Below are 24,943 nucleotides of genomic sequence, written 5' to 3' on the forward strand. Positions count from 1 at the left end.
CCCTTCCCATCTCTTTGCTGATGGGGCTGCAGTGGGAAATGCTCACTAAGCCATACCATCTGGAGGGTGCGTGATGTTTTTGCAAGCCACGTGGAAAAACACGGAGGGGGGCACAAGGATGTGGAGAACTCACACAACCTAAGGGCCCACCATTCACTGCCAGAATTAGTTGCACAATTACCCCAGTCACAACAAATTGTCACCAAGGGTGACAGAGATCCTAGAAGAGTTGTAATGAATTATTTTCAGTTTTACTATAACAACCGTATTTGTGCAGACACGCTTGACCTCACCCTGAGATGGATATATGCTTACTTGCAACAGAACCTGCTGCATTGCTTGATGTATTTAAACAATGGAAATGTGATTAATGACAACAATATGTCTTTCTCAGCGCAGCTCCTTGTCAACATTATCTAGCTAGCCCAACCTGTTAGTAGATCCCTGAAGGATAAGTATTTAAGCTATTTGTTAATTGTGGCTAGTCTTTTCTTTACTCCTTGGTATAAACCAATACAGATGTCAGAAGAATACTACAGATTGAATTTTTGAAAATTACGTTATCAATTAAAAAATTGTTACCATAATAAGTTTAGGTGACGTTGGCCAATTATGAATTTGTTAGATATTAATTCATTTCTAAAAACATGCAAGACTTGGTTTCTTTGGAATATGTTCCTCAATTTTTCTTTCATTTTCTTCTATGATATCTGACCTCCAAAACTACTCAGAAAAGACTTAATAGCTATTATAAGTCATTTTAGGAAGTATAAAACTGAAAAGGTGGTGGTCCTTCTCTTCAAGGAGCTCATGGGATAGTCAATCAGTGGTTCTCAAACCAGACCCAACACCAAAATGACATTGAGATCCAGGCCCACTGCAGAATCTCCAAAGAAGGGGCTTGAACACACGTAGACTGTAAAGTTCCACTGGTAACTCTGAGGTACAGAATCACTGTAACAGATTTGAGCTTAGTTTTAAAAATGATTATAAGAAAAATAATGAGCAACATAATAGAAATCTGTAATATTAGTGTTAGAGAAAAACAAAACCCCAAGATACATGCTGCAAAATGGCCATGTAACATCTGACCCTTGGTGTGTAGAATTGTCACGTGTATCCACATCTATTGGAAAATCCAAATCATAATAATAAGCTCTATTACAGTAAAGTTCTATTTAAAGTAAATTTAATTAGCCTCAGTAATAAAATCTCTTCATAGGAAATTGGGTTCTCGAAGAGAATTATTTACTTTTTTAATTTAGCAGAATGCCTTTGGGTGTCCTCATAAAACTGTTGTTAATAATAATAATGAAAGTCAACATTTATCTCTTACTATGTACTAGGCTCTAAGCTAAACACCTTGCATGATTATCATGCTATGCTCTTCAGTAGCATTATGAGACAGGTGTATTTTCACTTCTTTTTTCCAGAAGAGGAACTGAGGCTCAGTGTTTAAAGAACTTGCCTAAGATCACACATGGCAAGTTGGCAGAGTCAGGACAAGCGCAGCTCAGTGTCCAGAGTGAATTCTCTGAGCTACTTAAACTATACAGAAAACACAAACAAGATACCCAATGGAATGAACTCATTCCCAGGATGGAGAAAAAATGAAGGAATAAAGAAATGAATGGATAGACTGCTGTGCCACTCTACGGGAAGCCACATCTGACAGCTCTTGCTAATCTCTAGCTCTATATTTCGCTACAGCTTTTTAAAATCTACAACATAAAAAAGTAATATAGTTAAAAGGGATATTTCACTTAATTGACTATTTTAATCTTGAACTATCACTATTTTAGTACACAAACCCTTGAATCACCAAGGCTCCTTACAGGTGAAAGTTTAAAACTGGAGCTGGAGGTAGCTGCTTTTTGGGCAAGCCACCAAATAGAACACCACACTTATTTTTCTGTTAGCATGTCAATCAGTACACTAGCCAAAGGAGATAATCTGAAAATTGGATTGCCTTTTCCTCTATCCCTAAAGGTTTGGGAATCTAAAATATTCTGGATAAGAATCAATGACATTCATTGGAAGCCATTTTCACATGTTGGGAAAAGCTACTCTTCTGATAGGACTTTTAAGTTGTTTGTTGTTTAAAATTCCTGAATTTGGAAGTAGATGGAAACATTTTCTTCTCTTTCATTTTATAGTTGTTAGTAAATATGATACTTTCTTATTACTGCTTTGGGTTATTTGTGAAAAAAATCATACAATTTCAGAACTTAATCAGAAACAACTTAGAACGTGGAGTGATGTGTAGGGGCTTAAAAAAGAAACACAGACTCTGAAATCAGGCAGACACATGTTTGTATCCAGCTCTGCCATGGATGCTGTGTAAGGCTGGGTGATTTGGTTTGCTTTGCTAAGCCTCCTTTTTTCCACATATAAAGTAGAAATGAAAATATCTGCATCATTCAATTGCTAGGAGGTCTAAAATGAGAACAGATATGTCTACTGTAGTTATTCAAAAATATAACTTCTCATTCCAATTTCTTTATGTTACAGTTGAGAATGTCGAGGTCAGAAACTGACACCCCGTAAATCATCTAAACTTGAACCTAGGTCTTTGGATGTCAGTCATATTTTTGTAGTAATGCATTGATTTGAATAACGAAAGATTATTGATTTAAGTTTTAAATATAGACGTTTTACTTCACTCTCCACTGCTTGCCATTTTCCTAGGATACAGCAACTTTTGGTCAACCAAGGCTACATACAGCTCATTATAACCCTGCAGAGTCCGGGAAAAAGAAAGTCAGTATAATTCATTTGATTTACAGTCATTCTTTAATAATGAACTACCAGTAACAGGTCAGGTCTCTCAAGAGTTGGTATTCATGAACATCTAATTGGGAATTTCTTCCTGTTTTGGTAATAATTCAAATGGAACTAAAGGTTAGTGTTCAGATACCATATGATTAAATTTCCCCTACAAAACATTGTAATTCATATGCCCTTGGAAATTGTCACTCTTACTACAGAATTAGAGTACTGATGCCCGAAGAGAGGACAAAGGCTAGTCAATGCCTTTACTTTACAAGATCAGGAAACCGAAGGCAGATGAAACTGACTTCCTCCAGCTTACATAATTTATTAGTAAATGGCAGTGCTGGGTTCAGAAACCAGTGAACATCTGCTTCTGGTTTATCTTAGCACTTACCACACTATGTTGAATTAAACTGTTCATGAATATGTCTCCCCACTAGAAAGTAACCACCTTGAGGACTAGGGACTGATCGTATCTATTAGTCATTCTGAAGAGCAGGCACTTAGCACAGCCACATAATACAGATAATAATAAACATACTCAAAGACAGACATTATTTTCAAGATCAAGAATATTTTCTCTTATACTACCCTATTCTATGAGGTATGATTCTAAGGTCGTGGGATGTTCTTTTTATAACACACTCCCCCAAAACTTACAAGCTGAAAGTGAGCTATCATTCAGAATTGTTACCTGTGGAGATGATTGTTCACTTATTCCATCAATGGTAGGATGACTCAAAACCTTTTTATAACTCCTCTATGGAAATTGCCTTCAGAGTATGTTCATGAGGCACATATGAAAAATCAATCTCATTATTGTACCATTTGGATTTTGCCTCCAAACAGCATTTATCGTCTCTGTTCACCCACTTTATTTATTAAACTTGGCTCTGAATAAGTTTAGGTTGTTTCAAAAACCATTTTACCCTGAAAAGATAAAGATTTACCCCCACTAAAACTGGTCTTAAAATTGCTTCAGTATCACTTGGATGGATAAGTAAATTCCCAAGGTGACTACTCTGAAGGCAGCAGACACTGAAAATGTATAAATTTTGGCATATTCACTTAGACAAAAAAAACAAGCCATATAACTAAATATTTTATGTTTCCCTAATCCCTGAGCAGTTGGTATCACTTGTTTAACAAGTAAAGGAATTGAGCTCCAGAAAAAGTAACTGTCATAGATCTGTGCAGTGGCTGCTCTCGGCCGGGGGTTTTCAACTAGAGGGAATTTTCACATGTACGCATGTACACACACACACACACACACACACACACACACACACACACACACCAATGTCTGTAGACATTTTTGACTGTTCTGACTGGAGGTCAAGGTGCTGCTGGAGTCATGTGGTAGAGGCTAGGGATGCTGCTGAATGTCATACAATGCACAGGACAGTCCCTCACAACAAAGAATTATCCTATCTAAAATGTCAATTGTGTTGAGGCTAAGAAATCCTGCCCTAGGCTGAGAATTCTGACTCCCAGTCTCTTTAGCATCCTTCAGTGGCGTCAGTATTAATATCCCTGTGTCCTCATGTCTCCATAAGTACATACATGCATTTTTCTTTGGTGATGAAAGAATAAATGTATCCCCTGCCATTTGCCACTTGAAAATCTTTCTTTGCCTTAAGCTCCTTTACCAAAGGGTACTAAATTGTCACAGAGGTTGCCTGTAGATACATTTGGCATCTTAAAAGTCTAATTGGCAGGAAAATTAAAGCAACTTAAAATGTGTGCGCTCTTCTGAGAGATGTGCTATTCCCACCCTATGTTATTAGATCTCACAGGCAGCTGGGGCAAGAACAGCTGGGACTTCCTGCGCTACGTTTTGCCAAGTTGCTATAAAATTGTCCCTTTTCACTGCAAAACTGAGAAGGAAGAGAGGAAAAAATAGACCAACCGTATTTGTCAAAAGTTGCTTCCCAGCTATCTTTCAGAAATCCCAAAGGTGGCTCCCTTGTCAAGTTAATTCAATAAGTGAAGGAATGTACTTCATTGATATGTACTTCTGATAAAAAAAGGAAGTATCTTGGCATATACGGTGGGCAGGACAGAATGTCAAACCTAAAAGCATATTTTTCTACCTCAAAGTTAAAAAATAAGACATGAATCACATAGTTGCCAAATTTTCTCAGGGGACTTGCTGAACTTTGTGGTCAAAAGAAAATCCTTTCGCATAATGGTTTTGTTTTCCCTTCTCTCATAAACAGCCATCACTAACGCCAGTAAACACACAAAGTGTTGGGTCTTTGAAACCACCACAGAACTCAACTTGTTGGCCTAGTTTGAACCTTATTGCCTGGAAATGTTCCCAAAATCAAGCAGAATTTTCTACCTTAGAAAAGATGCGTTTACCACTGTCAATGGTCAATGATTAGAGAACCACAAAAGTAGACCACATCTGAGTAGAGAAAATAGACATACTTTTGATATTTGTGTACAACACATTGCAATGGTTGGAGGAAGGTAAAGGGCAGATATGGTCAGTGTATTATTATCCTGAAATATTAGATAAGTCACTTTTGTCATCTTTCCTTCTTTTGAGCTCCTATGGCATATGAAATCTACAGGTCAAAATGTTAGTACTAGTTGCAAATTCTGTCATGTGCCATTCTCTAATTCTGTCTCCTATATAAATCTCAAGTTCTAAAAAGATTACCCTGTAACCCAAGGATCAGGAGGCAATATTTTATAAGACAGTATACCATGCCTCTCCTATCCCCACTTCAAGCCCACAACATGGTCTTAACACATTCTTTTTGGTTGAGTGACTGGCTGATTCAAAAGATGGATGGATTCTTGAGCTGGGACTCTAAGAAAAACTACTTTGGTCACTTTAAAAAGAGAAATTAAAATTCTCTACATCCATAGCATAAAAAACATTCACCAAGTGGTTTATGCTATTTTCTTCTCCTCTCTATCCCACCATATCTAAGTTCTATCTGAATTTTTAGCAAGAGTTATAGAAAGACAAAAGCCTCAAAATATCACAAAGATAAGCGATGCAATGCTGGGATAGGGAAATAAAATTTCACAACTCAATTGCCAAAGAAATACCTCAGGAATTACTGTACTTGTATGCTCCAGAACAATCTTGAAACTAGGTGAGAGCACCACATCTGGTCTTTGAACACTTTCTGTACCTCCAATCAGAAGATATACTCTCACAGATGCTGAGAGAAAAGTAGATTTCTGTTTGTTTTCATTACTTCTCTCTTACACCTTTCAACACACACACACACACACACACACACACACACACACACATCACATCACATTTTCAATCTCAAGCTGGCTACCTAATGCTACTTGGAGCAGAAAATTGTGGACCATTGAATACGCCTTTATTTGCACAGCCCATGTCATAGAGACATTAAAACATCTGCCTCAATGTCCATGGTATTATGGAGTCTCTCAGTCCTTATCAGATACAAGAGTATTGGCCATATCCTGTTTGGGGGCTGCTTAGAACACAAGTGTAAAGTGTAAGCCCATAGTGGTAATGAGTTGTGTGTGTGTGTGTGCAAAGGTGTGAAATTCTCCTTCTGTCTATAAAACCAGGTAGAAATGCATGTGGCAGCCTGCTCTGCTTGTGAATGGCAATAAGGGTCAAATTCATTACACAAACGTTCAACTGCTAACCAGTAAATGTAAAACTAAGACAGGAATAAAACTAAGTTTCCAGGCTATTTTTTTTTCCATCATATGTCCCCCAAATCAACACAGGGTATTGTTGACAGATTTGACTTAGACTGAACTATCTAACCTAGCTTCCCTACAATCTCTTCACTAAAAGCTACTTCTTACAAGTATTTTATTTGGAGAAACAGGCCATCTAAATTAAACTCTTCAAAAATGAACCAAAACATCTGAAAAATGTACATTCATGAATAACTTGTTACCGTGTTATTTAGCCTCTTGACTGGTTCATTTTCAACCCATAGTTAAGTCATATTGGCAACAGCTTTTCTGCTTAGTATTCAGACAGGCAGCAGCTACGCGGTGAATTCGCTCAGTTTTATATTGGCCGAATCTCCCATACATTTCCAAAGGGCAGCCTGTGCTGTTAGCATTCACTAATGAAATCACACATTACAGTCTCACTGCCACATACCGCTCCTTCAAGAAAGGATGTCACAGCTCCAGAAACAACTTGTAAGCTTCTTTTCTTTTAACAGCTGAGGCCACAGAGAAATAAGTGATGAGGGGGTGGGAGGAAGGAATATTCTAAAGCAAAAATGCAAGCTATACTTGCGATTTCTGAAAAAAAATCAATTATGACAAGCAAGTTTCTATCTATCCTTGCCTAATTACTTTTAGTACTTTAAAATAAGTTAATGAGCGAGGCTACAATCCCAGACACACAGATCAAGAGCCGGAAGATCTGTGCTCTACACCATGAAGCCAAAGATTAGTGTCTGCCGCCGATGTGTGTAGTGTTTGCTTCTGAAATGCCCCAAGGCCAGAGAGTCTGAGAAAATATCATATTTACAGCTTTTTAAATTGTTGTTATAATGAGAATATTACGGAAGAAAATATTGTATCAACTGAATGTGATAAATTAAAAGCTGAAATGTCATTGCCTAGAGTGGTGTTAGTTAACTCATTTGAGATTTCTGTAACAATTTTGTTAGGTGGGGTGCAGGTAGAGCAACTCCTCACCCTTTTATCCTTTCACAGAGAGGATTTAGCTCATACACCTCACTGAAATAAGTATTTATACCTGTTGGAGTCACCCTTGGGAATGCGTAGATTAGTCACCCAAAGCTGAGTCTACCAAATGCGCTCAACACAAATAAGCCTGCTAGTGCACCCATTCAAGCAAGCCCAGGCGGATATGCCTCCCCCTGCCATAAAGGGCAAGGAAATGGGGCGCCTGGGTGGCTCAGTCGGTTGAGCATCCGACTTCGGCTCAGGTCGCGATCTCGCGGTCCGTGAGTTCGAGCCCCACGTCAGGCTCTGGGCTGATGGCTCAGAGCCTGGAGCCTGCTAACGATTCTGTGTCTCCCTCTCTCTCTGCCCCTTCCCCATTCGTGCTCTGTCTCTCTCTGTCCCAAAAATAAATAAATGTTAAAAAAAATTAAAAAAAAATAAAATAAAGGGCAAGGAAACAATTCAGTTGTAAATGTGACAGCTGACTCTCCCCTTTGGCTTCTTTGTGCCTTCAACAAGTTGTGAAACTTTGGGAAGAAAGTTGGAATAGTCACCAATATCAAAGAATCAGCAATTCTCTTTATAAAATTCTGTGTTCTCACATTTTTTTCTCACCCTCAACTCCTTTGATATCTACCACCTGGGTTCCTTATATTTGCCATTCAGCCCCAACCCTTTCTCAATGAGATAGGCAGAAACTTAAGACTGCAGAGAAAGAATATCAAGACTGTCAGTATGGCTCAATGTGAAGAGTTTTCACTTTCAGTAGACGAACCTGGGCTGGGGTATCACCAATTCTTTGATTGGCTTCATTATCAAAATTGTCTGGGCTCCTACATAGATACAGCCTCACTTATTTCAGTGAGAAAAAGAACCACAAAGAAACAGCACATGGAAAGCCTAATTCACACCAGAGGCTTTAAACCAAATGGAAGTGATATTTCTTCCCTGCATTGCACTGAAAAGGGAGAAAAGAAATTTAAAAGCCACCCCTGACATTTAGAAGCTGGCCTGACACGCACAACTAGGCCTATTATGTTCTTTTTGGACCCGAACAATCTCCCAGAATACCAACCTCAGACTAGGTTCCTTGAGATCATGAGACAGTGGGATAAAAAAGGATACTTTAATTTTGTCTAAGCACAAAAACAAGATCACCCACAAAGTAACCAAACATCTACCTCTCTAGACTAAAATAAATGACTGCACCTCCTTTGCCGATTATAGTTTATCCTTCTTCTGGCCATACAGATAGGAGTTATTCATGGAGAGCATGGGTGGCTCAGTCAGTTAAGCGATTGGCTCAGGTAGTGAGATTGAGCCCTGCACTCTGCACTGAGTGTGGATACTGCTTAGGATTCCCTCTCTCCCTCTCTCTCTGCCCCTCTTCTCTCTATCTCTCTCTCAAAACAAACAAACATAAAAAAAAGAAGACTTGGGGTGCCTGGGTGGCTCAGTTGGTTGAGCATCAGATTCTTGATTTTGGCTCAAGTCATGATCTCACGGTTTGTGGGATCTAGCCCCATGACGGACTCTGCACTGACAGCTGGGAACCTGCTTGGGATTCTCTCTCTCCCTCTCTTTGCCCCTTCCCCTCTCGTGTGCTCACACGCTGTCTCTAAATAAATAAATTAACGTTAAAAAATATTAAAAACTAAATTAATAAGTAAAGGCTTATGGAGATACCCACTTATAGAATTATCCGTGCCTTTTCACACAATCCAATCTAGAGAGAACCTCTAATTCCTTGAAACTTTCCCCAAGTCACTCAACCTAAGCCCCAATTCTAGAGGGCTTAAAATCCCTTCCGACCCTCTCACTGGGATGTATCATGGTTCCCAATGGTGGGAGTTCTCTTTTGCTGCAACAAGGAAGGTCAGTGTGTTCAACTATATATTTGTGTCTAGTGATGTGGCAATGCTTCCCCTTCCCCCAGTTTTCAATAAGGTCTCTCCAGAGTGGAGTTGTTCCCTTTGAATGAGCTCTCAGTGGAATGGGCTTGTGCTTCCCTTCAGGAGCCCTGTGAGTACAGGGCAGAAAGGGAGCACCAGCCTGAAGGCTCTTCCTTGTGCCTCAGTATGTGGCCTGTGCTGTCCAGATCCGACCCATTTTACTTCTTGAAACAGACACCACTTACTGGCTCATCTACTGAAAATATGTGCTTTGGTTCATTTCAAATCCCAAACAAGCCTCCTTATTCCTCAGTTGCTGGCTGAAGTCTCCAAATTACTGTGCCACAATCTAATTGACTAAACATCCCTGCTGCCTGGGCCCTCCATCTTTATTCCCTCTGCCCACCATCAACCCACCTGCTCTCAGCTTTTTGTGAATGCCAGTTACATACTAGGCTACTTCCTTTTCAGATGTTAAATTCAATCTGCCAAGCAATTCCCCATAAGAAAATTTAGATCCAGAGATTAAAGTGGGTAAACCTCTATCCTACGCCATGCTTGTTAGACAAGTGTACGTATTTTCCCTCCCCCTCTCTCACACACACCCTCTCTCCCCTACACACATACTCCCAAGTTTCCCACTCCTCCACACACACTCTCTCTCTCTCTGATACACACATGCACACACACACACACACACACACACACACACACACACACCAGGCACTGAATGGGCAACTGACTTCCCAACAGCTTGGCATTCTCTCTAGTCTTTGACTCTCCTGACACAGATAATGAAAGATGCCTGCCTGTATTCACCTGTCATTTAATCATACAACATCAGCAGAATGAAGGAGAAGGTGAGCTTTGATGTGCACTCCTGTTTTAAAAATTCTTGGGTCAAAAGCTGTTAAAACAGAGAGGGGTACAGGCAGCCCTCCCTCCTGCCACACCCCAGCAGGACCCAGGCAGAAATCATTCTTGTGTCACACGGCCTTATGGTCAGAAGTTGTTATAGAAACTTCTTTTTGCTGTTTGAAATCAGGACTGGGGAGGCCACTGAGTTGCAAATGCTGTAATGTTAATTGGTTTTGGTGGAAGACACAGAGTCTCAAAGTTACTAACGCTTCTTGCAAAGGAATGTGCTTTTGGGCCCAGGGGAAAAGAGTCTCTCCCCAAAGCCTTGCCCATGTTTCTGCAGCACAATAATCCTAGGATAGAGTTATGTGACATGGGAGAGAAGATGCATGAGAGACAATAGTAAAGGACCAATTTTTTCTGGAAATCAGTGACGGTAGCTCTACCTTAGTGACAGAACAAATCTAGCACAGTCTGTGGGTAGAGAAATCATGGCTTAAGGAAGAACTACCTGAATCTGGGATTGGAAGGGGACTGATAAATTTTGGGGCTGACTCTCTCTTTCCAGGTTTCTTTTTTTTCTTTTTTTGTGAATTGATTAACTTTTATTTATTTTCTTTTTTAAATATGAAAGTTATTGTCAAATTGGTTTCCATACAACACCCAGTGCTCATCCCAACAGGTGCCCTCCTCAAAACCCATCACCCATCCTCCCCTCCCTCCCACCTCCTATCAACCCTCAGATTGTTCTCAGTTTTTAAGAGTCTCTTATGTTTTGGCTCCCTCCCTCTCTAACTTTTTTTTTCTTCCCCTCCCCCATGGTCTTCTGTTAAGTTTCTCAGGATCCACATAAGAGTGAAAACATATGGTATCTGTCTTTCTCTGTATGGCTTATTTCACTTAGCATAACACTCTCCAGTTCCATCTACATTGCTGCAGAAGGCCCGATTTCATTCCTTCTCATTGCCACATAGTGTTCCATTATGTATATAAACTACAATTTCTTTATCCATTCATCAGTTGATGGACATTTAGGCTCTTTCCATAATTTGGTTATTGTAGAAAGTGCTGCTGTAAACATTGGGGTACAAGTGCCCCTATGCATCAGCACTCCTGTATCCCTTGGGTAAATTCCTAGCAGTGCTATTGCTGGGTCATAGGGTAGGTCTATTTTTAATTTTTTGAGGAACCTCCACACTGTTTTCCAGAGCGGCTGCACCAGTTTGCATTCCCACCAACAGTGCAAGAGGGTTCCCATTTCTCCACATCCTCTCCAGCATCTATAGTCTCCTGATTTGTTCATTTTAGCCACTCTGACTAGCGTGAGGTGGTATCTGAGTGTGGTTCTGATTTGTATTTCCCTGATGAGAAGTGACATTGAGCATCTTTTCATGTGCCTGTTGGCCATCCAGATGTCTTCTTTCCAGGTTTCTTGAAACCAAGTTCATCTGTTGCTGGGGTGGGGGTTGAGGTGCAGCTTGCCTACAGAGGGGAGCAGTGTTGAAATTGAAAACTCTGAGCCACAGGCTTATGAATCAGAGCCTCTGGGAAAGCACACAAGAATTTGCATTTTCACGAACGCTTCTTAAGCACGGCCCCATTTGTCTGGAGCTTCCATCTTATTTACAAGCCAGACTCCTCTTTCTAATGGTTCAAAAGACCTAGATTCTGAATTGATCCTAGCACTGGTTCAAGCCCCACTTGAACAAATTATTTAGTTTTTCTGACCTTCAGTTTCTTAAATTGCATATCAAGAATAATACTTGTTGAACAAATGAGGCCTCCATAAGTATATGTTGAAGAAATTAAACCTTATGATGAAAGCATCTCATGAACAATGATTATTCTAATGCCGATCTTCCATGGTCTCCTTGACATTCTTTCTCTTTAGGCATGTGTCTCCTGAGGAGGCCACTTTCCCTTTTACTGAAGAGACTAATCCATTATCAGCTGTCCCACCAGTGCACTGACCTATTGGGGCATGGCAGGGGTGGCGGGGTGGGGGGTGGGATAGGGCAGAGGCAGAAAGCTGCTCTTCATAGAGATTGGTGCTTTCTCATGTCACCCTGAGCTGCCTTTGAACCATTCTGAGTCTCCACCCTTCGTGAGCTCCCTGAAGCTGCTAAGGTGACGGTGCCGCAGGTGAACAACTTCCCAGAGTCCAGCCCCACACCTGCTGGGTCCAGGCAACAACAGGGTAAATCGGGCAGCAGAAATATTGTTTGAGGTATGGTTGTGAACTGGGGTATGTCCCCATAAGATGGAAATATTAGAGTTTATTGTGTTCACGAGGCAGAAAGAGAGCCCATGAAAGGTCAGCCCTGCACAAAATCAATGGCCCACCCCCAGGTCTGACATCTGATCCTCTCTGGTCAAGGTTCTAGGGCACCTTGTTATGTTGCGCACGATGCAGATAGAGAGCCGGTTCGCCCTTCCATGTTGGTCCCTGCAGTCTGATGGTCGCTGACTTTTCCTAGCCTTCTTGTCCATCCTCTGTCCTCATCCTTCCCTAAGGTGTAGAGGACAAAATTCTGCCTGCAAGCCAAAAGACCTGGATTTTAATCCCATATTTGCTGCCAGTTACTTCTGTTACTTCAGATAATCGTTTAGCATACCTCTGGCCTCAATTTCCTTACTCAACGGAAACAGTCAAATGGGCAATCGAGGCACAAGGCAAGGAGGTGGAAACCAAGTCACCTTTAAATTTTCCCTTCCTTTCTGTTATTTAATAGTGGTGCTTCCATGAGGGTCCCCATGACAGCATTCTACCTCGGTTCACTTTCTTTTTTTTTTTTTTTTTTTAAGTTTATTTATTTTGAGAGCGAGAGAGAGCATGGAGGAGGGCCAGAGAGAGCAAGGGAGGGAATTTCAAGCAGGCCCTGCGCTGCCAGCGCAGAGTCCGACATGGGGCTCGAACTCACGAACCCTGAGATCATGACCTGAGCTGAAACCAAAACATTTCAAATCTACTCTTCTCATTAGCTTTGCCTACCCCAACTGCGGCATACGTTTCCCTGCCAAACCCCTAGACCTGACTCTGCCCTCCAAGATGACAGATAACATATTATATGTACCCACTGCTAAGAAACGTGAATTTTACCTAGTTTGCAGGAGTAGGCATGGAACTTGGAGTCAAACAAATCCAAATAATAATCCTGGTTTTGCTAAACCAATATGAGAGTTTTGAGCAAGGTACTAGACATTTCTTATCCTCAGTTTTTCAACTCTAATGTATTTAATAATACTTACCTTGCAAGGCTGGAGGGAAGATTACATGGATAAATTCATGCAAAGCACTTAGTACAGTGCCTGGTACATAATGTGGGCTCAACCAATACAGGAGCCTTCATTTTCCCAGCTGGGTGACATTGGTGCTTATTCACAGTCAGCCAACAACCAATTACATGCTGAATATTTTACTTCATCCTCCAAACAATGACTGTGATGATGAGGGAAAATGGGCAGGGCAGTTAGCACAGTATTAAACAGATGTGGAACACTTAAAATAGATGATAATGATGATCATAATCATTATCACCACCATCATCGTCATCATCTAAATTACTGGCCTGTATAAACCTTGTCTTAATTAATTCAGCATCAATTTACTTGCAAAGACGTATTGCTCCTTAAATATTCCAACAGGTGGTCTAACTGATTTTTTTAAACTAACAAAACCTATAATTTAATAAACTTCCATGAATTAGAGAAGGACTTGACTCAAGTCGCACACCTTCTTTTTAAGAACGTGTGAATTCCGTGGGGGTGAGGTGCAAAAGCTGGTGTTTGAAAAATAAATTAAAAATAGGTCTTTAAGAAATAAAAATCTGTGTCTTTTGGCATTACTAAAATGTGGAAAATGCATCTGCAATATTTGGAACCAGGGGCCAGATTGAAAGCTACACTACCTGAGTTGAGTTGTCCTAAAAGCCACCTACACCTTCAAACACTGTTTTCTAAATGCATGTGCTCACAGTTTTGTTAGTCCAAATATTAGACGCCATAAAACATTATAGAGAAACTAGTCACATGCAGGATCTTAGAACTGTAGGATTTTAGAACTGGAAAGTGTCTTGGAAATAATCTAGTTCAAACTCCAAACTTTGCAGGTGAAAATACCTAAGGTCCAGGAAGATCTTAAAATTGCCTAGCGACTTCTTTGGTGGCAAAGGAGAGTCTCATTACATCTTTTGGTGTTAATGTAGGACTTTCTGAATGAGTACGTTTGTGCACAATAGCAAGAGGAAAAGGGCAAAAAGTCTTCATGGGCTTTATCACTTGATGAGAAAAAAGAAGCACTATGTCTTTGGGAAGTCAAGTATTTCGATGACTTTCAGAGGTAAGTAAATTAACTTTGCAAGGAACTATCTAAGGACTGACAATGACCTTTTCCTATAAGCCTCACACAGAAGGCTGAAATATGTCAAATCAAATAAAAACAAAACCAGAGCTTTACATGAATACCATACACAGGATACAGGCATTCCAATTTGTTTACAAGGAGGTCTTTCTAGTACTTCTGAGACAAACTCTGTTCATAATGGCCAGGTTCAGATATATTTGCAAATCATTTGCAAGTAATTTGCATGGTCCTAGAGAGGAAAAAAAAGTTGATTCTACCTACAGGGTCTGCATTTCTACTTTTTCAATTTTTCTTCCCCCTTTTCTTTTTTCTTTTTTAGGTTTTTTTTTATTTATTTTGAGAGAGAGAGAGAGAGAGCAAGTGGTGGGTGAGACAGAGAGAGAGAGTGGGAGAGAGAGAATCCCAACCAGGCACCTGTGCAGAGCCTGAGGTGGGATTTGATCTTCCGAACATGAGATCCTGACCTGAGCTGAAATCAAGACTGGGGTGCTTAACCAAATGAGCCACCCAGGCACCCCTTTCTTCCACCTTTTTCAGTGACACAGCTCTACTATTCCAGATATGTAAACCAGAGCCAAGTGAAAAGTTCTGAATTAGAGCAGATGACTGAGGACAGTTTTTCAAAATTAATTCTATGGGCTGTTAATAAGTGCTATCTGAGAAAATATTAAGTGTTTGCAAAACATTGTATTAGTTCAGTTTAAACAGAATTCTTTGTTAAAATGCTTGTTAGTGACTTTTACATGCTATAAAGATTGTGAATCTTTTGAGAGACTTAAGCAGATATCTAATTTTCAGCACTTTCCTAACTTACTTGATCTTTTTCCCACAAATCCTACTTTACTAATACTGTACTATAGCATAAGTAACCAAAGAACAGTTCGACTTATAACTTGCAAAGACCTAACTGCATGAAATCCTATAAGAGAAAAAAATGAAAATCTATACCTTGAGTGGATTTTTCTTCTTGACCTCCCAAAGGCTATTCCTTACACAGGTAAAAGCAGGGTATGGTTCTTGGCCAAATGCAAAGCAGGCATATTAGATGGGAAAGTCTTTTCCTAAATATAGAACGAGGCAACAGAAGGTAAAGAAAGAAAGGGAAGACTCCTTTCATGCCCAATATGTAAAATTTAGAGATGAAGCTTCCTTCATTAAAGATGTAGTGAGAATAAAGAATGTTGTCATTGGTTGATTCCCAGTCCCCTCCTGCCTTCCCTACCTCTAATGGGTCCTCAGGGACTTCTCAAAATCTGGGGCCTTTGTGGGGTGTAGTTGAGAACAACACATTCTTATGTGTATACACTAGAACTCTCTCATTTTTAAGGATGTAAGAGAAGTGGTAAGTTGTTATTTACCAAAACAATGAACTGTTGTATAAGGTGGTGCTATCAAATACTGTCTGATGGGACTAGCTGGGCCTTAGGGCCAGAAATGAGGAGAATAGTTTGGCATAATAATCTAGAGGAGAGTGTGGAATCTCCAAGACAATGTGTGCCTAGGGAAAGAAAAGAGATGAGAAAAAGAAAAGGAGAAGGAGGTGGAGGAGAGGGTTTAGTCATAAGACTTGAGCATGGGGTTAAAGTGAGATAGATGTCATCTGGGGAAGATATCCTGGGCCAGAATATTTGTACTTATAGACAAGTCTAAAGTTCAATTTAAAATTAATTGTATTATTATAATTATAAAACCAAACCTGTTGTCTCAAATCCTCAGTAAAATCTAAAAACCATTGTAGAAATTGAGCAAGAAGCAAGTTTCAGGTTCTACAGGGTCATGGAAAAGACACATGGGACAATCAACCCATAAAGTGATATAAACCAGAAGCAGCAAGCATTCATACCATAGGAATGTAAGAAATCTAGACATTGGCAGAAATCCTAGGGAAGGCGTTATACTTGCATAGGGTATACAATGAAGAGCTGGGGATCACATTAAAATTTTAAAGAACAGGAGATCTCAGCTAATATCTGAATAACAGAAGGAAGTTACAATTCTGTATGGAGGAACGCCTCAACTCAAATAGCTTGTGGCTTTCACTGACAAAAAATGCCAATAATTTGCCACTTGAATTGGTTTATATTCCTGATGATCAATTGGCCACATTCACCGGATGCTTTACTCATGCTTTAAACTTAGCATAACCTTGACTGTAGCTTCCCCACCTCCTCCCTAAGTCTTTGTTTCCTGATTCTGTAAATGTCTGCATCACTCATTCTACTTCTCAAGAAGAAACTTTATCCCTAACTCTTTTCTCTCGTTCACACCACATAGCTAAATAGTCAAATAATTCTAATTTTTGCTGTGGGATACCATCCCCTTCTGTGTTTTCTCATTTCCTCAGTTTAGCTTGCGTTACCTTGCTGAAATAGTTCTGAGCACCTCTTCACAGTCCACTCTCTCCAATCCTCTGCCTCCACGCTACACCAATTATCTATCTAGAATGCAGATCCGGTCAAGTCACTATGCCACTAAATACAATTTTCTAGCTCCCCATTGTTCATAAGATGAACTTCTTTCTTTAGCCTGGCTAAAGGCTTTCTTGCAAGTGTGTTCCTGCCCCACTGCAAGCTTCACCTCCTGCCATTCCCTACTCTACATGCTATGCTATGAGGCCATCCATACGATTTCATCTCCTAATCTTTTCTCCTCGTCTCCTTGTCTTTTCCTACAAAGACCTTGAGCAAAATATATATGCTCTATCTCCTTACCGTAATTCAAAATATCAAGTAAAGTTTAAGATAAGGTCTGGTAAGAATTGTAGTTTCTCTTCAGACAATATTTGCTTTGTTTGATACTTTAACTGAAAAGAATAAACAATATGTACAATTCTACATATTGTATCATACCAATGGGAAAGAGCTAGAGATCTTTGGTGATTGCTTAAATTATACTTCACAAGTAAGCACCACTCTAACATGTATGGCTGGGCTTGCCAAATGGAAACCCATGCTCTGGAGAGTGACCTTTGCTTATGGTATAGCATAAAGGAATAGAATATGGTATGAGAAGCATGGAATTTGAGTCTTGGTTTCCTCCTTCATTGTCCAATTGGCCTTACGCAAAACATTTCACTTCTCTAAACCTCACTTTTTATCTACTTCCTAGGATTATTGTGCAGATCACATGGAATTAGGTATATAAAACAAGTCCACAAGAAATAGAGAAAAAGCTTTGTAATCTGTAAAGTTCTATATAAATGTGAAAAGGAGTGCTATGAAAATACAACTGGACACGGAGTCAAAATGCATGGTGCTATGCATTGATCTGTGTCCTAGAAAAAAATACATTGAAGTCTTAATCCCCTGTACTCATAACTGAGGCTTATCTGGAAATAAGGTGTTTGCAGACATAATTAAGATGATATAATTAGGGTGGACCCTAATCCAATATGACTGGTGTCCTTATAAGAAGAGAAGAGAAAGATACATGGGGAGAACACCATGTGAAGATGGAGGCAGAGATTGGAATGGTGTATCTATAAGCCAAGACATTGGCTTGGCAACCATCACCAGAAGTTAGTGGGGAGGCATGGAAAAGATTCTCCCTCAAAGCTATCAGATGGAGTTGACCTTGCTGAAACCTTGATGTCAGATGTCTAGCCTCCGCAACTGAGAGATCGTAAGTTTCTTCTGTTTTAAGCCACCCAGTTTGTGGTATGTTGTGTGGCAGCCCTAGGATGTTAATACACCTGAGTATAAATTTTAGCTCTGTCAGTTACTAGCTCTATGAATTTGGGTTAAATTCCTTAAGACTTTTTCTCGATACCTTAAGACACTTACCTTTCTGTGATCGTTTCTCTGAGGCCACTGGCCACTCCTTTGACCACAGTGCTAGCTTTGGGGGTCAGTACCACCTGAGATATAAAAAACGAGCCCTTCTTTCTTCTCTCCGTGATGGATGCCTGAAGAAACTGGATCAGTTTTTCCGGGTCTGTGGTGTTGGCCCAGGGTGCTGGCATCATCTGCCCAGGCCAGAGAAAGGGCACTTCCAGAGCCACTGGACTATGGTAGAAGACCAGCACTTGATAGTCTTTCTCCCACAGGTACTTTAGACTAACTTCCTGGGCAAAAATCGCTGGGCACATCTTGTTTCCATAGATGTCTTTCAGCATTTGGACCAGTTTTTCATGGTGATATTTCTGCATCCCATAAAAATGGTTGAAGTCCAAGAATACTACCTCCTTATGGTGATCTGTGAGGAATGCATTAATCTCCTCAAGGCCTTCATTGACTTTGGCACTGAACAAACCATGAGCAAAGTAGAGTTCATTGTCGGGGTCCCTGGGCTTGGTGGAAATTCGAAGATCAAAATAACGGATCCCAGCTCCTAGCTGACCAGTAAAGTTCATTGTTTGAGTGGCTAACCATTTCCGCATCAGCTTTTTGGCTACGGTTCCAAACACAGAGACAAAATTCTGGACGGTTTCTGGCTGTTCAGGCCCTACTGGAGAGGCTTCATCAATGTAGAAGCTGAAGGAATCATGAGATCCTAGAAGAATAACAAGGCATAATGTGGTTATACTTCAGTCCTTTGCTCTCCCCAACTTCTTTCCCTCTTATAATGTCCATATCTCTCCCTCAAATGAACCAAAGGAAATAATAAGTAATATTTTCTCAGTTCAGTCTCATGTTTTAGGCAGGCCCTTTTTATAGCCTATACAGTACACACAGCACTTCAACAGACCAAACTGATTATAAAATGACTTAAAAATTCCTTCTGATCAGTATTTTAAATACAAATGATCACCTTCTACTTCTGTCAACAAAGAATTTAATGTATTCATTAGGATTGGCTTTCCATATAGGTGGCGTAAGTGACCACTTATAAAGTGGAATTTATGGGGATTCACTGGTTTCCAAATACTTTGTCTATGATCTTGCCCTTTCCATTCATTCGGAGTTGATTTTAATGGTAGAGAGCTTGTGTCAACGAATAAAGAAGCCCTTTTCATGGACAGATGATCAACATGTGAATTGCTACCTCATACAGTCTGGAAGGCACAAGATGTCACAGGGTTAGAGTCAGGGAGAAAGAAGCAACAGGACAGAACAATGTTGATAACATTTAACATCATTCCTTACTCTTCATTTGAGCAAAGGTGAACTTGGATGAGGCCAAGTACTTTTCTCATATTGAATAAGCAGATTTTCTTATAAGTTAACAAAGCTGACAGCACTTAAAAAATTAACTAATAGACTATTTTCTTCACAAATATTTCCTCTCAACAGTGAAAGCTCTCTTTGGAGTTAGCTTCCAAATTTGGAAGAATTTCTTCCTAGGAAGAACAAGGGCAACCTTTAATTATCATTTAATTATTATGTATTTAACTATTATTAATTGTTTAATGTATTATTTTATTATTATTTAATTATTATTTATTACTAATTTAGTTTAATTATTTATTATTATTTTTGTCTGTTACAAATATCAAAACTCCAGAAATGCAGCAATGAACATGTGCATGATTTGCCTGTAAGTACAGAGTGCCATTTAAAATATTGTTGGATCTAATCAAGAAAAATTATTTCGTTTTAATTTTTTTAATGTTTATTTATTTTTGAGAGGGAGAGAGATCACGCACATGTGCATGAGCGGGGGAGGGTGGAGAGAGGGAGACAGGATTCAAAGCTGCTCAGTGGCCTACAGCATAGAGCCCAATGCAGGGCTCAAACTCACCAACCGTGAGGTCATGACCTGAGCCAAAGTTGGACTTTCAATGGACTGAGCCACACAGATGCCCCTTAATTTTATTTTTGAAAGCCTCCTGTAATTCTTGGGCATGACCTACTGAACAGGTAACATGAAATTAATATGTCCTGAATTTTTTACACGCATCACTCCCCATCTGTTACTCAGGCTTCCTTCGACCTTGTTGCCCCATTTCTGATCTAGTTCTTTTGAAAATAAAAAAGACACACCTTGTTCTACTTCTTACACTCCTCCCACCCAACACACACACACACCCACACACACACATACACACGCATACTCCCTTTATATTTATCATCCATCACCTCAAGGCCTTTGCCTGATAAGCTATTTGAAGCAATTGTTTTCGGTGATGCAATATTTATCTTTGTCTATATTCCATATCTATGTCAATCTATATCTATATGTCCATGTGTACATCTATCTATGTCAAGCATTAAACAGCCCAGAGGAATAACAAGAGTATGAACTTCAGATACCTTGGTGAATTGTTAGCGAAAATATTTTGAAGAATACTTTAATGCCTTACAAATGATAACCTTTAAGATTTGGAACAGCTAACTCCCCAGAATTATTAGCTTTTTTTAAACAATGAAAGGTAACTCCAAAATACAGAAATGCCATGTTTAATTTAATCTGGAACTGTCTGATCTATTTATCTTCAGTACATGGGATAGGAAGAAAATGTTAGCACTTTCTAAATAAGCAAAACTGGCAGTCTGGATCTGTATTGGCAAATTTTAACAGGGATTGAAATTGCCGCATATCAACTTATTAGTTGCTGTTCAGTCAATTGCTATATAAATGAAAAGGCTAAACAACCTGTGCTGTGGCTCAATATACAGACAGAACATGATTAAAGGAAGAAATAAAAAGGTGAGTTGAAGAAGAGCTATAATCAAATGATCTAGGATTAAAATAGGTATAAATGAAAAACTAAACTCTCAAAATAAGGGTTAATTTATAAAATTTGGAAAATTTTTAAAGTTAATTTCCAAGCATGTGAAAAGAAGGGAGATGAAAATAATTGGCTACTTCTGTAATATTGTGATAGACATATTTGGAAGCAAGCAGAAAGGGAATTTAAATATGACTAGATTTCTTTTTCCAGAAATGAGTGGTTCTTTGCTTTCAATATGACATTGGTTTCATTATTCTGTCATGTGGCTATCTGGCAAATTAGAAAAAAAAAAAAAGCCTAGAAAAAGTCACCAATTTTGAAAATCGTATAAAAGGACATTAGTCTCTAGATTAAATTATTTGTTGACATTTCAGGACAATATGTTAGGAGATCAAAATAAGGGAATGTTAGGAATAAAAATTAAAAACAGCTAACAGTCAGAAGAAACCCCCACCATTTTTTGTCCTAAGCTAGGTGATTCTGAGGTCCATGTACAGCATTTGGTGCAGAGGCAAACATCACTTGGAGAGAATTAAATCATCAATCAATAAAAAACATTGTCTTTGCACTGGGGGAGAGAATACACAATCTAACGCTGGCCAAAAAAAGACTATCTTCATGGCTTTTGATTTCATTTGGAATAGTACTTCCTCCCCAATTTTAACATTTTCACTAACCCATTAAGTTTTTTATTTGTTTGAACTTAAAACAAAAATACAATGGTATTTTATGACCTTTCAGTAACAGAGGAAAAGTCTGGCTGAGCCCTCATTCTTTAAAAACCAGAGAGCCCTGCCCACAAGCAAGACAGTGCTTTTTATTTCTTTGTTCTTGGCTACATCCACAACTTTTCTGCCTTATCTGCTCTAATATTTTGCTGCTACACTGGCTCAGTATTTCTGGGCTCCTCACCTCTTATCTTTTTCTTGTCTACAGACCCAGACTCATACCTTGGACCTGATACTTAATGTTGCTCCCCTGATTCTAAAATTAGCCTCTGAATTTTGGGTCTGATTTGCATTCTCTAGTCAGAGAAGACCTGGCCACTCCCATTATGAACCCACACCAATCAAATGCATTTGCTCTGGCTCTGAAGAAATGAACTGATTAGAAGAGGTCTTTTTTTTTCCCCCCCTTCATTTCTTTGAAACAATCACTTTTACTAGTTCCTCCTCAGTCTGCCACATCATCCCTTCATTTAGGCAGTAGGTATCCTTCTAAAATTGACCCCCCAAATCCCTGACCTCCTGGCATTCATCCTTGCCCCCTGACCCCCCAGTATGGGCCTAATCTAGTGACTTGCTTCTGATGAATTAAATAACACAAATATGATGGGATACCACTTCTGAGATTAGGTTACAAAGACTGTGACTTCCATCATGTTACTTTCTCTCATGCTGACTTTGATGAAGCAAACTGTAACGTTGGAGAGGTCCATGTGATAAAGAACTGGGAATGGCCTCCGGCCAATAGCAAGCTAGGAAATAAGGCCTTGATTTGAACAGCCCTCAGTAAGCAAGCATAATATATGGAGTTGAATTAGTATGTTGTAACACCTGACACCAATGTAACATCGTGTGTCAACCATACTCAAAATAAATAGACAAATAAGTCAAAATTTTAATGAAGAAAAATTAATTAAAAATGTTCATGGGCAAGGTGCCTGGGTGGTTCAGTTGGTTAAGCATCTGACTTTGGCTCAGGTCATAATCTCATGGTTTACAAGTTTGAGCCTCGCACCCAGCTCTGTGCTGACAGCTCAGAGCCTGGAGCCTGCTTCAGATTCGGTGTCTCCCTCTCTCTCTGCCCCTTCCCCATTTGCACTCTGTCTGTCTGTCTCTCTCTCTCTCTCAAAAATAAATAAATATTAAAAAAAATTTTAATGTTCATGTGCAACTTTCTATGCATAAAAACTATAAGGTAAGAGGAAGAATGAAAGAAAGTTGCTTAAAAGGTCTTCTTGAATGCACAACTGGAGTAATGTCATTCTGCATACTGTGGTGGATGATCTTAGATGTCATCTGGTCTAACCAACTAGCATGCATCACCCATTTTATTAACTCAACAATGTAAAGAATATGTATGATAATCTCATTTTATGGTCTCTGATAGCACTGGACTTAGCTGCTCATTCTATTGGGTGCTGTAGTAGGAAAAATTCTAGAATGGCCCCCAAAACCTCCACCCTGTGAGTACAGACGCCCTGTGTAATCCTCTCCCCTTGAATGTGGTGAATATGACGGGATATCATTCCCGTGATTATGTTCCAGGATACGGAAAGGAAGTTTTTTCCCCCATTTGTAATTAAGGTCTCTAACTGGTTGGCTTTGAGCTAACCGAAGAGAGAGTATTCTGGGTGGGCCTGACCTAAGCAGGTAAGCCATAAAACGAGACAACAAGCAGCAACAGGTTTTCTCCTGTCAATTTTAAGTAAAATGCAATGTTGCAGAGAGGGCAACATGGCAGTTGGAGGGATTAATACCAAAGTGCTATGAAACTTTCTTTAATTTGAAAACATCTGAACAAGAAGCAGCCACAAAAAGAAACATTTATCTAAACTTAAGCAGAGCTTCTGAAAATACAGCTGCCATTGACCTCTCCCCCAGGGGCTTTCTTGACTGGGAAGACTGTGTAAATTCAGCTGGTCATTAGAATAAAAAAAACCAATATAACCTTCCATACCCTCTCACTGAAGCCCTACCTGCCTCCCTTTGACTAACTTTAATATACAAGCCTTTCCTTTCTGGTTATTCAGTAAGTTACTCATCACTGAGTGATCCCACATGTACACTGTGGACACACAGATAAACCTTGTCTTCTCTCCTATTAATCTATCATCAATTACTTTACAGACTGCCAATCACAGGACCCAAACTGGGAGAGGAAAAGTTTTCCTCCCAACCCCTTACATAGTGGGCAGCCTCTAGGAGCTTGAGGACCACAGTCCCACAACTCAAGGAACTAGATTCTGCCAACAAGCAGCAAGCTTGCAAGAGGAGCCTCGGCCTCAGGTGATGAGACTACAGCCTTGGCCAACACTTTGATTTGCAGTCTGGTCTTCAGATTAAAGTAAATCAGGTAATGAAAGCAGCACTAAAGTGGGGGTTGGGTGACTAGTTTCAAATTCAAGCTCAATCGCTAACTCACAAGTTGACACTGGAGGATCATCAGACTGTTTACCATTCTGGCTTTGGGTTTACCAGTTTGCTCAATTAAAACATTCTCCACACTTACTTCACAGGGTTCTTACAAAGAACAAATGAAACCATGTTTGCAAAAGTCCCATAAAAGGACTATAAAACTTAAATTACTGTTGTTCTCTTGCAGTGGTATACCTAGTCACAAAACAGATACACTTGTGACTAAAGAAACACTACCTAGGTGAATACACGTCGGGATGGCAGTGCACACTCACATGGGAGAGGATTTAAATTGTAGGATTTAGGTTTGTAAATACTTTTCTGAAAACAAGATTCTTATCCGCCATTTGTCTAAGGTTTTAGCAAATATTGAACGATCAAATGTACCCCGTGTCTTGTGGCTTTGAACAGCAACTGAATAGTGACATCCTGCCATGTACTTACACTAAATAGTAACCTTCTTTCATTCAGTATCTTTCCAGTATTATCTATACAAGTTCTTTGGGATGAACTTCTATTGGTCTCTTGATTTGGCCACAGTTCCATTTCAAATTCTACAAAATCACGGGGTTAATAAACATCAAAGAGAATGTATCAAGTCAATTTCATCTGTGAACCTTCAGAACAAAAGGCCCAGGAGGCT

The 24,943-nt window shown here is 39.6% G+C and overlaps 1 protein-coding gene across 4 annotated transcripts in view; it reads right to left on the bottom strand.

Moving 5' to 3' along the window:
* PLCXD3 (phosphatidylinositol specific phospholipase C X domain containing 3) overlaps positions 1-24,943 on the bottom strand; it is a 175,763-nt gene that overhangs the window by 43,282 nt on the left and 107,538 nt on the right. The window contains exons 2-5 of one of the 4 annotated variants that reach the window (XR_009610693.3): positions 18,330-19,038; positions 15,496-15,608; positions 13,434-13,623; positions 2,653-2,737 (exon numbers count right to left, since the gene is read on the bottom strand). Coding sequence is in view for 3 of the 4 variants with exons in the window: in XM_060634510.3 (XP_060490493.2) it covers positions 12,578-12,719; positions 18,330-19,038 (851 nt within the window). In the remaining variant the exon portion in view is untranslated. Of the gene's footprint in view, positions 1-2,652; positions 2,738-12,440; positions 12,720-13,433; positions 13,624-15,495; positions 15,609-18,329; positions 19,039-24,943 lie in introns of those variants that run through there. The other 3 variants (XM_060634511.2, XM_060634510.3, XM_060634509.3) reach the window with 3 other exon arrangements.

The sequence above is a fragment of the Panthera onca genome, chromosome A1 (genome assembly GCF_046562875.1).
Source record: "Panthera onca isolate mPanOnc1 chromosome A1, mPanOnc1 haplotype 2, whole genome shotgun sequence".
In the NCBI taxonomy this organism is placed as follows: Eukaryota; Metazoa; Chordata; class Mammalia; order Carnivora; family Felidae; genus Panthera; species Panthera onca.